At 37.6% G+C, this 16,427-nt stretch overlaps 1 protein-coding gene across 6 annotated transcripts in view; it reads right to left on the bottom strand.

Annotated features, from left to right (window-relative positions):
* Positions 1-16,427, bottom strand: part of sema6e (sema domain, transmembrane domain (TM), and cytoplasmic domain, (semaphorin) 6E) — a 124,012-nt gene that overhangs the window by 12,979 nt on the left and 94,606 nt on the right. For all 6 annotated transcript variants that reach the window (XM_046846362.1, XM_046846367.1, XM_046846363.1 and 3 more), the window contains 3 exons: positions 14,142-14,219; positions 3,942-4,000; positions 2,475-2,525 (listed from right to left, as the gene is read on the bottom strand). In XM_046846362.1, coding sequence (XP_046702318.1) covers positions 2,475-2,525; positions 3,942-4,000; positions 14,142-14,219 — 188 coding nt within the window. The remainder of the gene's footprint in view (positions 1-2,474; positions 2,526-3,941; positions 4,001-14,141; positions 14,220-16,427) is intronic.

Raw genomic sequence — 16,427 nt, 5'->3', positions numbered from 1 at the left:
TTTTCCCACGATGATATCTAGATGTACTGAGCAATTTAGAACATGGCACCTTTGGTGAGGCATTTTTTGTGAGCAAATGTACTGGGACAAAGTATTAAAGTAAATAAACTGTAGTTAATTTGCCATAACTGAATTAAGCTGGTGACCCACTGACTTCAGTCAACTATTGTATTCTTAATTTGTGATATATGGGCTATTCTTGGTTCCAAAATGGTTGTGGTTCATCTATACACTTTTTTGTGATTTGCATCTGGATTTCTTATTCTTACTGCTGATGAGTGATTTGAGTCTTGTGGTATACCCACTACATTTCTGCTCACTAAGATTGTGATTGGCCCTGAGCCGTGGCTGCTGTTGTGATATCACTGACTGTTCATTTTGGGTTTTTCTTTACAGCTCTCCCAATGTTTCTCCCATCAACTGCTGTTGTGTTCTCTGGTGACCTGTTCAGCCTGTTTCTGTGCTAACTATGTGCACTGCTCGTGCAACGTCTCTGATCAATTTCCCTCCTTTTAAAGCTTAAAAATGACTTGTTTTTCTCCAGTAGATCTCTGGACTTGTTGGTTTATCCTTTACAGGTGAAACATATGGCTCAAACCAAGAGTAGACATTCATAGCTATTAATGTCTTAAACGAACAATCTAACAGGACACAACTGGGAAACAGAAAACATCTGTCAGCCATATGTTTCTATATTTTAGATTTTTTGGAAAGTAGGTAGGTTAAAAAAAAAAAAAAGCGCCATGTTCTAATTTGCTAACACGCTTCGGCATAAATAGGGGAAAATGACCTAAAATTCTGATTAAACCAGTGAGTCATCTTTTAATCTCAAACCTCAATTGTTTTCAGTGTATTGCATACAGGCTTTGCTGTTACTTTGATTGGGGACTGTGTGTGAGAAACAGAGTTGAGAAAAAGAGGTAGAGAGGGAGGGGTGGGGTGGTGGGGCAGGGGGTTACAGAGGTCTGTAAATGCAGTGTTCAGCTCAGTAAAGGGGTCTTTCTCTGCATTAAATAATTGCCCTGTGCTATATGATTTGTCTCAAAATTAGAACATACCAACACAGAATTCAAAAATTAAATTACCAGTTATTTTATTGCGCTCTGGAAAAGCTGCAACCGCATGAGATTTGAACGAAATTAATCATTAAAAAAAATAATAATAATAACTCCCATAATGCATGATCCCCCCTCTCTCCAGCTCGCTCCCCCTGACTGACACTACAGCACAGAGGTGGACACCTGAACTGCATCTATCCGTTGTCACATTTACTGAAAGACGGCGACAAGCTTCATGAATACAGAACAGCGTTTTTTGCGCAGAATGTGAACACTGGGGCTGGTTTGATAAGTAATTCTCAGCTGTCTTACACAATAAGAGAGTCCATTGGGGGGGGGATATATGGATATATATATATATATATATATATATATACATATATATATATATATATATATATATATATATATATATATATATATATATATATATATATATATATATATATATATATATATATATATATATATATATATATATATAATATATATATATATATATATATATATATATATATATATATATATAATGTGTGTGTATAAATAAATAAATATATATATATATATATATATATATATATATATATATATATATATATAAATATATATATATATATAAAATAAAATGTGTGTGTATGTGCGGTTTGTTGAGCTGAACAGAGTTAAGTCAGCAGACAGCAGGAGTGCTGTCCGTCCGTCACAATGTGCTGTTGATATGCTTCAGGACAATAATTCTGAGGTCATGACCCACCTGCCAATGTGTCTGCACTGAAAAAATTCAGCTGACACATGCTGCAGCATTCACACACACGCACACAAATGTGTCAAACACTAAGCTGATCATTGCTCACTGCACTCTTTCCCACACCCATGATGACACACCACACACGGATTGTATTCACTATTCCAGTGAAAAATCAGCGTGTGCCTGTGTTCAAGCTGAACTACAGCATTGTGACTCCGTGTTGCAGCCCTGATTTTATAGGCATTAAGCTCCCTGTTGCCCATTTCGGTGTTTGTACATATTGATCTGGAATGATGGCATCAATAACGGAGTGCAAGAGCATTGCTAAAGCGAGTTGTAGCGTGTTTTCAGAGGTGAGAGCGAGGTAAATTGACTTACGCTCGTATCAAAGCAATATGCTGTAATACATCTACCATTTGCGCAGTCAACCTTGGAGTGTTGGCAAACAAAACGAAAAATGCACAAGCGATATGCAGACATTATCTAAATAAAAGAAGGATCCGGGTGCCTTTCAGTACAAACCGATGGAGCAGGCATGCATGTGTGCGTCTGAATGAATGTGTTTTAGGAATAAAAAGCTAAGAGCAAATGATGAATAGAAGGCTGAATATATGGAAGTGTTAAATGGAGACGTGGTTTGTGTAATCTAAGCAGAGAAGGAAGTAACTGACCGTACGCTGAATCCAGTGCAGGGTTCTGCTTTCGAGTGGTTGCCAAGACATCTATGATTAAAGGAGAAAAATACAAAACCATTAATAAGTGTTAATTAATCTCCTTTAAACTCTGCTAGATTTCTGGAATGTTTGTGTTGTGTGCTTGGGTCTGTTTAGCCTGTTCAGACTTATTATTAGCATCAGCCTCAGGTGGTTCAATCACAAGTGGACAGCTGAGACGGATAGCTGTTTACACCAGGAATTTTCCTGTGTCTGGAATGAGTCTCCCCTAACCACTTGTAATTGCATTTATTCAGTAACAGCATTGCCAAATATGTCCCAACACCACTTTACAACTAGACCCAAAAGGAGCCGGGGACCAAACAAAAACTCACTGTTTATTTTCAACCCTCTGATGATTTCCTTTTCCCGGTAAGGTGCTCAGATTGGTTGATAAAATCTGTATGCATTTTGTCATCTAACTACAATTCTAACGACAAATAAATACAAAAAGTTACAAATAAATAGACACGGAAGTCATAATCAAAATAAAATGCAAGTTGCTTATGTAATGCATTCAGCAAGAGCAGGTGGGTATGAAAAAATGCAAATTAGTCTCTCGCAATAGCTTCAACTATGTTTACAGTGCAGAGGGCTATAAAATATTCTGTCAAACATTAAATACAGGATTATAATGTCCATGACAATATATGATACAATAGATGATATAAAAGTATAGCATAATACGGTTTCAAGCTCATGCCTGCTGATTTTGTTGTGCACATTTTGAACTTTTGTGCCCTTTAAAATAACAGTAAACCTGTATGATGCTTTCTGATAGCTGAATGCAGAATATACTACCAAACTCAACATGTACATCTTCCAAACCATATTTTAAAGCCTAACATCAAAGTGCACTGAAACATGTTCTCTAATATATAACTGTAACTTCATTCAATATTCTTTAATGTAATATTGTAAAAAGGTATGTTCCATAATTTTTACCAAGATGCTGTAATTGTCTCAGATCGTTCCTAGTGACAATGAGTTAACCAAATCAAAGACACAAATAGCCTCTGCTTATATAGTATATGAGACTAAGTGTCTGGTAAGAACATTTTAAAATGTTGATCTACTGGATCTAATAAAAAAAATATATATACTAAGCCACATAAAATATAAAACACTACCATTATGCATCAAATGCATGTCTGGACAGTTTAAAAAAAAACAAACAAACAAAAACAAATAAAACCATTAAAATAAAAAAAAATAGCAGGATTCCACATGAAAAGTGTGAACCTAGCAACACTGGCGACTCAGTGTTTTGTTAGTCTTAAAGCTATTAGCACAACAGATGTAATATATCCACATAGGTCTTGGCTAATGTCGAATATCAGTTATGAACAGGGATTAAATTCATTCAGGCTGAAAGTGTACAAAGTGTATATACTAGGACATTGGACGCTGGAGGTTTGTGCTCACCGTGGCAGCTGTCGGGAAACTGCGAGAAGCCATTCTCCACATCCTGCTCAAACCCTGATCTGAGAAAAAAAAAAAACACAAAGAGAAAGAACAGAATTATTACCTGCATCATCCCTTTCTTCTTTCACACCCTTAATTGCCTGTGCTGTCAAGTACAGGACAACAGACCTGTTGTCTATCTGTCTGAGCTCGAATAGTACTAAAAGGGAAATGCAATTTGTGTGCTGTCTTTTTCAAGGTCGACTCTTTTGGCCGAGACAGTCAGGCAAATGAATGGCAGAGAAGGTGTGGATGAATGGCATCATCTGTTATGTCGCGGAGGCCATCTTATTCATGGTGGGAGGAACAATCAAAAGGGTGCACATGCTCCCTGGAGCTGCGAAGCTGTTACAGAGATTATGACTGCAATTATTTAGCATGGCATTGTGACGGCAATTATTAATTGCAATTAGCAGCAATTATTTCCCACCTAGTCACGGTGCATTTGTCAGGCTGCAGAAACACCTGTGCTGTATGGGAACGGCAGCAAGGGAAACGGGTTTTTGATTTGATTCACAAAGTGCACAATGAAAAAATCTGTTGCATGTGGCATCTTTTTCATTTCTGATGATTGCTTGCGATGTAGCAAGCATGTTGATGGATAGAAAGAATTCATAACATGAGTTTGATCATTATTTAACTGCACAAGGCAAAATCTAATATGTTAGATGTTAGAAGTTATCATGCATGCATAACTAATGACATACCATGTCCCTGAGAATTAATGACAGCCTTCATTGAAATGAGCAACAAATACAATATATGAATATTATATTGCATAAGTAATATATTTATTATGCAAGAAGTAAGCTGAGCTTAAATCCACAAGGACATTGCATTCTTTTAATAAAAAAAATAAATGAGATGATGAGATGTACAAAATGCTGGCTTCAAACTGATCAGCCCTCTTAAAATTAATGTTTTATAATTCTTGTTCCAGACAGAATAACAGTGCCAAGTGTTATTTTGTTTACGTCTCACCTTGAGAGGAAATACTTGCAGCAGGATTTTGGTCCACACCTCTAATGGAAACACTTTAAACTAATCGAAGTTTGCATATGTGGAATTCTCTCTGCACGCTTTCGGTTTAAATTGTGTGTCAAGTCAGTGCCAGCTTCAGCCAGATACTCCACTTCCCAGAACACACTGCAGCCTACAATCATAGGTGCCATAGACTATGAACCCAGCGAAACACTCCACCATCACATTTACAGTCACTTGAGTTCTAATCATGCACACTCTTTTCTAATCACAACTACATAAAAAGTTTGAACATTCGACCTGTTACAAAGTAATGCTTAGCATGATCTTGTTTTTTTTTCTGCCTCATTGCCTAGGTTTTGGATTTGACCATGTTTGCTGATCAACTGACTTTCAATCTGCTCTTGTTTATGAGTTTTTATTTCATATTTGTTAACTGTTCGCCAAACCTGCACTTGCAGCTTCCTCAGACTCCACTGCATGACAGAAATTTAAATAATTTTTGCAGTTATTTGATCTTTCTTTTACCATTTCTGTGTTGCTTCAGAAGTATGTTTGGCTTTGGCCAAGCCTGAACCTTCTTGCCAGGCATGATGATTAATCTTCAGAAAAGCCCCAAAAACCACCAGCCGCAAAACAGCCGCAAAGCCACATTGATCCATGTTTTACAGCAGGCATTAGATGTGTTTCCTTTGTATGAGGTCCACATTTAGAGCCAAGCATTTTTCTATTGGTGTGTTTGGTTGTTTATTGTTATTTAATGCCAGTGGTAGCTATTTTTATAGCAAGATGAGATGTTATAGCATTTTAAAGATTTTGATTATGGCAGAGTTTCTTTGGTAATAACTTTGGGAAGATTCCTTCATATGTCCTTTCTGAGTAGAAGAGCGGTCTTGTGTTTTTAAGTGTATTGCAGTCCAATAATATGTTTATGTTTTTTGTACAGTGATGATATGTTGGGGGTTCTTCTCCGTTTAGCAGGAAAGTGTGAGCCTGGAGTGTCCAATACGACATCTTGTATATATGGTCTGGTCGTGTCTGGATTCGAAATGGAATTGTCTTTGGTTTATAGTTGGGTTGATTTGATGTAGTTTGCCACTTTATCAAGATGCTCTTGGGGTGCATGACCAATGAGTTTTATCTTGGACTTGTCTGACCACAGCCTATGAGGGCATTCAGAGTTTGAATCTTAATAAAGTTTGCACTCTGGTTTTACAAATTCTGCATTTGGCCTTTATGCTGCCATATCGCTACTTTTCACAATAAACAATTAGGGTAAATTTGGACGACTCTCGCAAGCCCTTTATTGAGATGTCTAATGAGAATACATCTCAGTCTTTCGAAAACAACCTATGCTCACCAGAAAAATGAAAATCCTTTATAAATTTCTGAAAACAATTACAGCACACACAATAAAAAAAACAAAAAAAAAATCACTAAGAATAGAAAGAATACGTGAGAAATATTTAAATTATATTCAATAATAGTAATTTCCTCCAAATTATATAAATTGTTGTTTTAATAAACTGCATACAATATTTCCCTCTAAAACCCAGCTCAACCTCCGGAGATTGAGGTTATTATTAAACGTGTTCCAGCTTGACGACAATATCGGAGAAGACATGATGTGCAGAGTTCTGAGTGGAGGAACTCAAATGGCCTGCACAGAGCTCTGACCTCAACTCCACCAAATACCTTTGGGATAGGTTACACCACACAGCACAAAGACCTCTTCACCAAACATCAGCCTCTGAACTCATTACTCTTGTGGCTAAATGAGCAAATCCCAAAAGCCATGTTCCACAATCTAGTGTAAAGCACTCCCAGAAGAGTGCTAGTTACAGAAACAGCACTATAACAGCAAAGAGGGACAGAATATGGATTGGAATGTTTAAAAAGCATGTGTGTGTTATGTTCAGATAACACAGTCCAAAAACTACTGGGCATGTAGTGTACATGCTTATCTAGGTCATGGCATATTTACATTGCTTGTTCTCACGGTACTATATTTTTCTGTCAGCAAACCACTCTGTTCTTTTCTCACATGTCACTAAATGTAATAATTGTTAAATGTAATATTAGCAAATGGCTATACCTTGAATGTAGTCATATCTAGGTTGCATTTCCTCTCATAAAATTAACATATATATATGTTTATCATTAATTTGGTTAGATTTGGTTTGTGATAATCTTATACTATATTCAACATTTTCCTTTGCAGTATAGAGATAATGCCTGGCCCTGCGAGACTACTCAATAGTTCATTTCAAACTGTCCATCTGATAAATGTCATTTTCTCATGTCCTAAACCAATTCTGTGTTTCACAGTGCACTCAAGCTTAGAATTATGCTGAAATTCCTAAAATAGGCCTCACTGCTTTGTCTGACAGCTCTACAGCAGCAATGTTTCTGCAGGCTGGGGACAATGAGTTTTGCACCTCCCTCATCATTGTGTCATATTCTCCATTTCAGAATATAGAAGATATTCACTTTTCTAGTGCCAACTCTGATCAGCTGCATTAGGACATTCATGAAAAGTATAAAAGTGTCTAAAGCAGTTTTGACGAGACTGCAACAACCCAGCAAACCCAGCAAAATCACAAACTTTCGCATGTTATGGTATAAGATTATAACCTGGTATAGGAGAAAGCCATAATATTGCACTTGCATTACACATGCATTAGTCATTCACCATCTTGATCTTAATTGGTGAACAGATAGCCAAGAGGCGGGTAATATTAAATATAATATAAAAAAACAATCATATGATATTTGATACTCAACATGCATCACAATTTAAGTTTCCTAGCAAACTAGCAGGAGAACAGAAGTGATGCATTTAGAAATAAACCTCTAGGTCAATAATTTTTATTTGATGTTTATAAAAATAAACATTGAAAAGAAGACAAGGGGGATAGTTTGTAAAGAAATTCTAAATAAAATAAATTATTTTTGAAAATGACCATAACATTTAAGATATAGGCATCACAATATTTAATCTTATTTTTCACATACACATACTTTAGTAAGACTGTAAAAATATAAACAATTGCTAAATAAACTAGTTATAATGTAAATCATGCATGGTACAATGTACTGTAATATAAAATACATTACAGACAGACAGAGAGACAGACACTTGATTTATCCAAGTGGGAAATCCAAGTGCACAAACACAGGCAATAAGGCCTTGTTCTAGCATTTCAGTGGTCTATGCACAAAAACAAGGTCCATCATGACATGGTTTGCCATGGTCGGAGAAGAAGTACTTGAGTGGTCAAAGCCCTGACCTCAACCCCACTGAACACCTTTGGGATGAACTTAAACACAGACTGCATTGCAGGCTTGCTCACCTAACATCAACACATGACCTTACTAATGCTTTTGTACCTAAATAGCCAGAAATTCCAACAGCCACACTGCGAAATCTAACAAATTCTTCCCAGAAGAATGGAAGCTGTTTTAGCAGCAATGGTTTCCATACAACACATTTTTAAATCTATAAAAGCATCAAGATGCTAATGTGTCACATGCTGTGAATTATGCCATTTTGTTTTACTCACGCTTTGACTTCCTTTACATCCTGAATTATAATTCATGGGGCAGTGTATCAAGCAGGAGAGTTGTTTAGTGTTATAAAAACACTACCACAGTAATGACAGTCCAAGTGTTTTATCATCATATTGCCCAGCCATAGTAGCAGCTAAATTCCAGAGTGTCATCTGGAGGAGCACAGATTTGACCACTGCACCATTTGCTTTTATATAAGAACGATCTACACAGATTAAAAAACAGGGAAAAAATAAAAAATTAATGAAATAGTGCATTAGGTAGTATAGCCTATGCAGCAGCAACATGCTGTTTCAGCTGACACAAAGATCTTGTGTACTCTATATTCAATCTATCTGGCCTCTTCCCTCAACACAATTTACATCCCGTATTTTCATTAACCTCTGAGAGCAAGGGACAGAAACGGGGAATTTATACGATACTCCCTTATAATAAGCGGCAGTCTGTCAGTTACCCACGTGCATGCGCAATTTCAGAACAGAAGTATGGATTCAGTGCAAATGTATTACACCCAAGCAAACAATTCTTTTTTAAATCATGCATAATCACGTAGACAACACGCATTGTTGTCGTTATGTTCCGTTTCCCTGGGGAAATATGGGGTTGCACACACAAAGTCCTTTTGTCATCCATTACTGTGGGAAACCTTTGATCACAAAAAAATTTAAACACAAAAGAGACTTTTACAAATCAGATAATGGATTCGAAAAATGCATAAGCACTTAAAAAAAATACCATTATGCAAAGTAGGGCCAAAACAAAAAGCTTCATGTCTCTGAAACAGTCGTAAAAAATGTGCTAGGAATTGGACACTTGAGCACAATGAGAAAAAAAAAATGCAAAGATCGCATGCTGAGAATAGCACAGTTTAGCTGAATACTGTGGTTGTCAAGTTTTAAAATAAAGTAATAAACTCCACTTTCATACCAACAAGCTGTTTGGAAGCATCGCAGGGAAAAAAGAAGACTATCCTCAGAACACCTCACAAAATCGTCCACTTAAAATTCCACCAAGCATCATTAATGCTACAATTAGCATTAGACAAACCTAAGATTTTACATCTCATCAGCATGTTATAGTGAGGGAACTAATACCCCCTGTGATACTTGCAGGTGGATCGCTGGTGCTTTAGTGCAGTTTTGTAGCTGTTGGTTCTGGGGCTCTTGTGAAGATTTATGGCATCATTTATTCTGCTGACATTTTATCCCAAGACCTGATTACCTCTAAGCACTAAAGAGTTTAAAATGTTGCGAATGGAGAAATGGACCAAAATCCTTTGACAAATAGAAGAAATAAGCTTCGCAAAACAATCCTAAAAATGCATTCAGGTAGAGTCTACCTCAGTCTCGGATGGTATGAGAGTGAGTAACACTGTTTCTCAATGGTCAAAGGTTTTGAAAAGACACAAACCCGTCATAAAGCTAGTGGATCTAACAGCGTAAGCTGCTATCTTTAGCAGATCCCCTAAGAGTTCGCTCGAGATTGAGCTGGTTGTGGTTCAGCAAACAACACATCAAAGAAAAAAAGAAAAAAAGAAAAAACAGGGGGGGGCTTGGTTTTGGTACAAAAACCTGGGAAATCAAAGCAAAGTGCCATCTCCAAAAGACTATTATTCAGACTTCATATTGACTTCAGCTGAGTTGTAGCATTCCACCCTCACTACACTAAAACCCAAAACTTATTAATATCATTGATAATTGATTAACAATTGAATAGACATTAAATAAAATTGAGTACTAATGAAACAGAAAGAGGGCACTGGATGCTTCACCAATAATTTCCTGGTGATATATTAACACTGCATTCACATCAAGGCAAGTGTACTTGGCTTAAATTAGTTTGAAACTTTTTACCCAACCATACCAAAGACTTACAACAGAGCACTTTCTGTTCTCTGAGGAACAATGCTATTAAGCCACAGCTTGACCTACCAAGGACATAAATTACCCAGGAGTCAGCAGGTGAAAAGAGGGTGAGGGTGAACTATTTTCTCTCCCCCTGTAATGACCAGTGCTGGAAATGATTGGACAAAGCTGTGCAGGCTATTTACTGGGAGCATAAATAACCATGTTGTGTCAGCAAGGAAGCAGCACATCATTAATGTACAGATGACACTGTCCTGCTAAACCCTGATGAACGACTTGTCTGGCTGATTGGAGGCCTCGGTCTGGAATCGCTCGTGTCCTGCAGCATTGTGCTCACCAAGTGTCATGGCCAGGTTTCAGTTAGTTCTGAAGCTCTATTAAATGATATTAGCCATAACACAGTGCAGGTTGCGCTGCAGAGAAGAGGTGCACGAGTAGGCTTTTGTCCGAATCAAAGGTCATTTTTGAAGATGGCTAAGTTCAAGTTAAAACCCAAACTCATGATTGGTTGTGGCATATTATTCAGTTAGAGTCTATTTCTACAGCAGGTTTAACAATGAACACAGTAGGATACATTTATTCCTTAATTAACAAGCTGCAGATGATGTTGGCAAGGGGAAAAAAAACCCTGAGACAATAGAACCTAAAGGAACTGTGTGCTATACGGCCAAAATATGCCATTGTATAATTCATAATACTGTTCACTGCTATGCTTTCACATTAGCCTTGACGGGAACAAACTATTGACAACTCTATCTGACTGAGACAGAGCACCGATTTTTCCAAACAAGGTCAATAAGTTGTCAAGCTATCTTGCTTGCCAGGGAACTTTATGGAACTTCTATTAATACATTCCACACATTTCATTAGCAGGAGGCTGGTGAAGCCTACGGTAAATATCACAAACAGAAGATAGTCATGTGATTTAGAGGCAATAACTCTGAAGCGCTATTTAAAGAGATCAATACTCACATTTAGATAGCATACCCGAGCCTGCAACATGCCTTGACTAACTCCACAGCGTAATTTACAGCCAAATTTGTGATGAGAAAATAAGCACTCGCAGTGATTTAGAGTAGCAGCCATGTTTCAGTGGGACAAAGGTGCTAAAGGCCTGCTGGGTGGTAAGGCTAACAGCTAACAGTTTTCTCTCACTCTATCTCAATCTCTCGCTTACTGTTTCACTCTCTAAGGTGCTGGTTTGGCATACACAGGCATGGTGGCTGAAAGCCATTGAGCTGAACATTACTTTCGATTCCATGCATACAGACAAAGTGTGAGATAGATTGAGGCTTTTCCCTCCTCCCCTGGTTGAAAGTAATGGCTGGTCAATAGAAGCTTGTGACACATACATTTGGTCCTGTGTGGACAAATAAATGACACCAGGCTGCATTTGATCGATATCCCTGCATAGGTGCAAGCATGCCTCACACCCATTTATTTCCTTTAGCCTGCTTGCCACCAAACAAAAAGGACGGCTGTACACCTTGGCTTCATCAACGTTTTGACATGCTCCCGAACAGGAGACCCAAATTTGTGCAAGATGTTGGCATATAATTAATACTGATTCAATGAAGCACATTATTTTGGATAACATGAATTAAATGTTGAGGAGGCAGGCAGCAGAGCGCTGAATGAAAACACAGCACAGCACTTTTAAAATAAAGCATCAAAAAATACACAAGCAAAATGACCCCCACTGGGGGACATAACACAAACCTTTATACAATTAAACTTTTATACTTTAAGCAATAAATCACTTTCTGTTTTAAGCTCTGCAGTACTGTGCAAATGATTTGGGCAGGTGTAAAGAAATGCTATAAAGTAAGAATGCCTTCAATATATATATATATTTTGTTTATTTTTAATCAAATCGATATTTGGTGTGGCTACCCTCTAGCTTCGAACTAGCATCGATTCTTACACTTGCACGCTTTGTACACTTGCAAGTCTATTATTATCTAATTATACCTAGCAAGTGCTACTGATTATCTATTTCTTACGTAGCAAACAGCAGTAAAGGAGACTTAAAACTGAGGGAGGAACAGCCAAACTCTGCTACTAAGGTGAGGTTGTGGAAGACAGTTTCATGTCACAGGTCAGAAACCATGACAAGACTGAGCACAGCATCAAGGCACAAGGTAGTTATACTGTATGAGTAATGTCTTTCCCAGGTAAAGATTTTAAAGAAGACTGGGATTTCAAGATGTGTTGTCCAAGCTATTTTGAAAAGGCACAAAGAAACAGGCAATGTTGAGGACCGCAGACGCAGTGGTCGGCCAAGGAAACTTATTGCAGCATATGAAAGACACATCATGCTTATTTTCCTTTGACATTGGAAAATGTCCAGCAGTGCCATCAGCAAAAAAGTGACAGAGACCAGTGGTACACATCTACTTTCCAGGAAAGTATGGCCAGAATTGGTCTTCATGAAAGAACCGCGGCCAAAAATACTTCAGACGTGGAAACAAGGCTAAGTAACACTACTATAAATGAAAACATTGGAACTGGAGTGCAGAAAAATGGTTGCAGATGGTCTGGACTGATGAGCCAAAATGAGAAATATTTGGCTGTAGCAGGAAGTAGTTTGTTTGTCAAAGGGCTGGAGAGAGGTACAAAGAGTGTCTGCAGGCAACAGTAAAGCATGGTGGAGGTTCCTTGCATGTTTGGGGCTGCATTTCTGCAAATGGAGTTAGCAATTTGGTCAGGATTATTGGTGTCCTTAATGCTGAGAAATAGAGGCAGATACTTATCCATTAATGCAATACCATCAGGGATGCATCTGATTAACCTCAAATGTATTCTGCAGCAGGACTATGACACTAAACATACAGCCAATGTTTTTAAGAACTACTGTATCTTTAGCATAGAGAAATCACAGAGTCCTCAACATCATTGAGGTTGTCGGGGATTAGATGAAGAGACAGAAGGATTTAAGGCAGCATATATCCACAGAAGATCTGTGGTTAGTTCTCCAACATGTTAGCAAAAACCTACCTGCCGAGTTCCTTCAAAAGCTGTGTGCAAGTGCACCTAGAAGAACTGATTCTGTTTAACTGGGAAAGGCAAAGCCAAATATTGATTTAATTTTCTCTTCTGTACATTTATTTCCCGTTTTGTTAATTGCTAAAAATAATAATGATAATAAAAATAAATAAATAAAAATAAAACTTTTTTTTTCCTCTCAATTTTAAGTATTCTTACTTTACAGCATATTTCACACCTGCCTTAGACTTTTGCACAGAACTGAATATGATGCAAGTTTAAAATGTCAGTGCATATTCCAATATTATCATTCTAAAAATGTATTGTTTCTATTTCTTGCAATTATATTGATTTTTTATTTTTAAGTATTAACATTATTATGAGATTAATCATGATTTATTAATATTGACATTTGTATTCCAGGTTTAGTTCTTATGAAAGGATATTTCAATTATCATTCCATTCAATGCTATGTAATAAAGAAAAAAAAAGAATAATTATAAAAACAAACACAAAAATAAAAAAAAACTAATGGATTTTGTGGTTTGTCCTTCAGGATAAAGTGAACCCTACTCAAGAGCATTTTCCTTAACAGGACCATTAAATAAAAAAATAAAAAAAAAATACATGAAAGGCATTCTTTTTTACCTTTGCGCATTCATTCATTGACCTGTGTACAGCAGCTTTCTGTAATCTTTTATTTGACTGTAACTTTATAATAAAGAGGCCAAACAGCAGGATGCTGTAATCTGTAACTCACTTTAGTCCTGGCGCCACAGTGGCACAACTTCCCGTCTTCAGCCAAATACAGTAAGGGTCTCGTGAGGACAAACAGCTTCTGAAATACAAACACATAACACAGTTAATTCACAGCAGATGGGCTGAAACGAGACTGTATTTCTCACTCTGAATTTTCATCTTCATGCTTCATAAATGCCCCACCCAAATAATAGACCAAGGGTGTCAGAGAGGATAGCCAGTCACAGGGTCAGCCGAATAAAGCAGGGAGAGAGAGAGAGAGAGAGAGAGAGAGAGAGAGAGAGAGAGAGACAGACAGCAAGAGAGAAAGGTGTCAAGAGAAAGATAGAGGGACTGTCAGTGAAACTGCCTGAGAGCCAGATGCGAGTTCATGAATGTGTGCGCACACGTGTATGTGATTGACAGGTGTGCTATGGCTGCCAGAGCCCAACTGGGACTCAGTGACATGGCAGAGCGCATAAGACAGCCAGAGCGAGAGAGAGAGAGAGAGAGAGAGAGAGAGAGAGAGAGAGAGAAAGAAAGCAGTAGGAGTGGAAGGGAGAGAGGAAAAAGGAAAATAATGTGTGGATAGTCGGTAGTGTGTGGTTTGGGAGAAACTGGTTGAGTGGGAGACTGAGTGACAGAGAGTAACAAAATCAAGGAGTCTGGAAAAACAAACTATACTAACACAATGCTTTCTTCTATTTCTCTGATCGATAGCTGCTCTTGTAGCCGCTGTGCCTTCTGTATCTCTACATTCAGCTGTTTACTGTTTACAAACTTTCTACCAATTCACTTCTCTATCCTAACACTTAGCTCTCATTACCACCACATTAGTATAAACTATGCAAACACAATTACTGTAAAATTAGTTTATCATTTGAAAGAACTAGGATAAGCCATTTGTACTATGAGCTGAATTAGATCTCGGTCTATTGTACCTTGTGCCTTTTATTGTCGTTATTTACATTGCATCTTTGGCTGGCACTAATTGTAAAAAAAAAATTAATGAACAGGGATCCTTTCCCTTTTAAACTATTTCCCTACGTGAATAGGTCTTTACTCTGCTTTTTCTAGAGTGAACTGGTGACTAAGACGTGCAGTTTATAGCACACCTTTTCTATAAAGCAAAAGCACTTTTGTGAAATGGGGAATGGGAGGCAGCAGCGATTACCGACCCATAATCCCAGCCAAGGTGCGCCCTCTTCTTGGTCAAATCCTGTGATAGGATTTGGGGATCACTATGAAGTGAAACAGAGCCTGTTTCCAGAATCAGCTTTCACGTCCTCTATTTGCAGAAGGAGGAAGAAAAAAAAAAAAAAAAAAAAAACACAGCCTCTCTGGTCTGATTGTTACTGGCTTTTAGCCAATCAGATGGTTCCAATTTGAGCGTGTGCAATTTGGCTGGTGGCGTCTTGGTGGAGAGGGACATTTTATCACGCTGTAGAAGAAACACGTCCCCATTTCCATTAACTACACAGAACCCAGCACCCAGACAGCTGCAGTGCTCTGCTGCTCTCCTACATATGGCCTAGCTTATCAGTGTTTATGTGCTTGTCTCTGCAAAAAAGTGCAGACTTCTCAACCTCAGGATTTCCTGTCAACCTCAGGGGATAAGCATCTGTAATGGTAAAAATGCATCTATAAAAGTTTTAGTGGTCTGTAAGAGGTAATGATTGACGTGATTGTCACCACTCATACCACATATCACAATTTTTCACTTCTCCCCGGCGCAGACTATTCATTATTATAACTACGGCAATGTCAGGACTATAGAAAGCATCTGTGAGAAATAAACATTCAGAAGAAGTGCAAATTAAATCAGGAAAAGAGCATGACTTTGCCATAGTAAAATAATCCATTACAGTGCAGTGTGGGCTACAGAGTGATTCTACCTCCGTAAAGTGGATTCTTTAAAAACAACTCCCAAAGTGTTGTATACCTCTTATACCAAAAGGATTTCTCAACGATTACAAACTTGAATTTATCAAATCAACAACAACGCTTTTAAACATTTTATAGCTACATTTAATGATGTGAGACGCTCATTAGACAAACAAGATCCTGTTATCACTTATAGTGTAACAGCTATAAACAGTCACTCCCTTACCAGCCTCTCTCATTTTTAAACTCTCTGCTCAAGTTAATGAAAAATCTCAGATTGTCATTTTAGCAAGAAGCAAGAAACTCCTCTGACTATCCTATTGTAGAAAGTGCTGACAGCCAAAAATATTTCTATCAATGCTGATTAAGCAACTCCTTTCAGACCGATCCATATCAACCCATATATACGTTTTCTTTGATAAAA

This window comes from Silurus meridionalis, chromosome 4 (assembly GCF_014805685.1).
Source record: "Silurus meridionalis isolate SWU-2019-XX chromosome 4, ASM1480568v1, whole genome shotgun sequence".
NCBI lineage: Eukaryota > Metazoa > Chordata > Actinopteri > Siluriformes > Siluridae > Silurus > Silurus meridionalis.
This window is presented reverse-complemented; position numbering and strand designations above follow the sequence as displayed.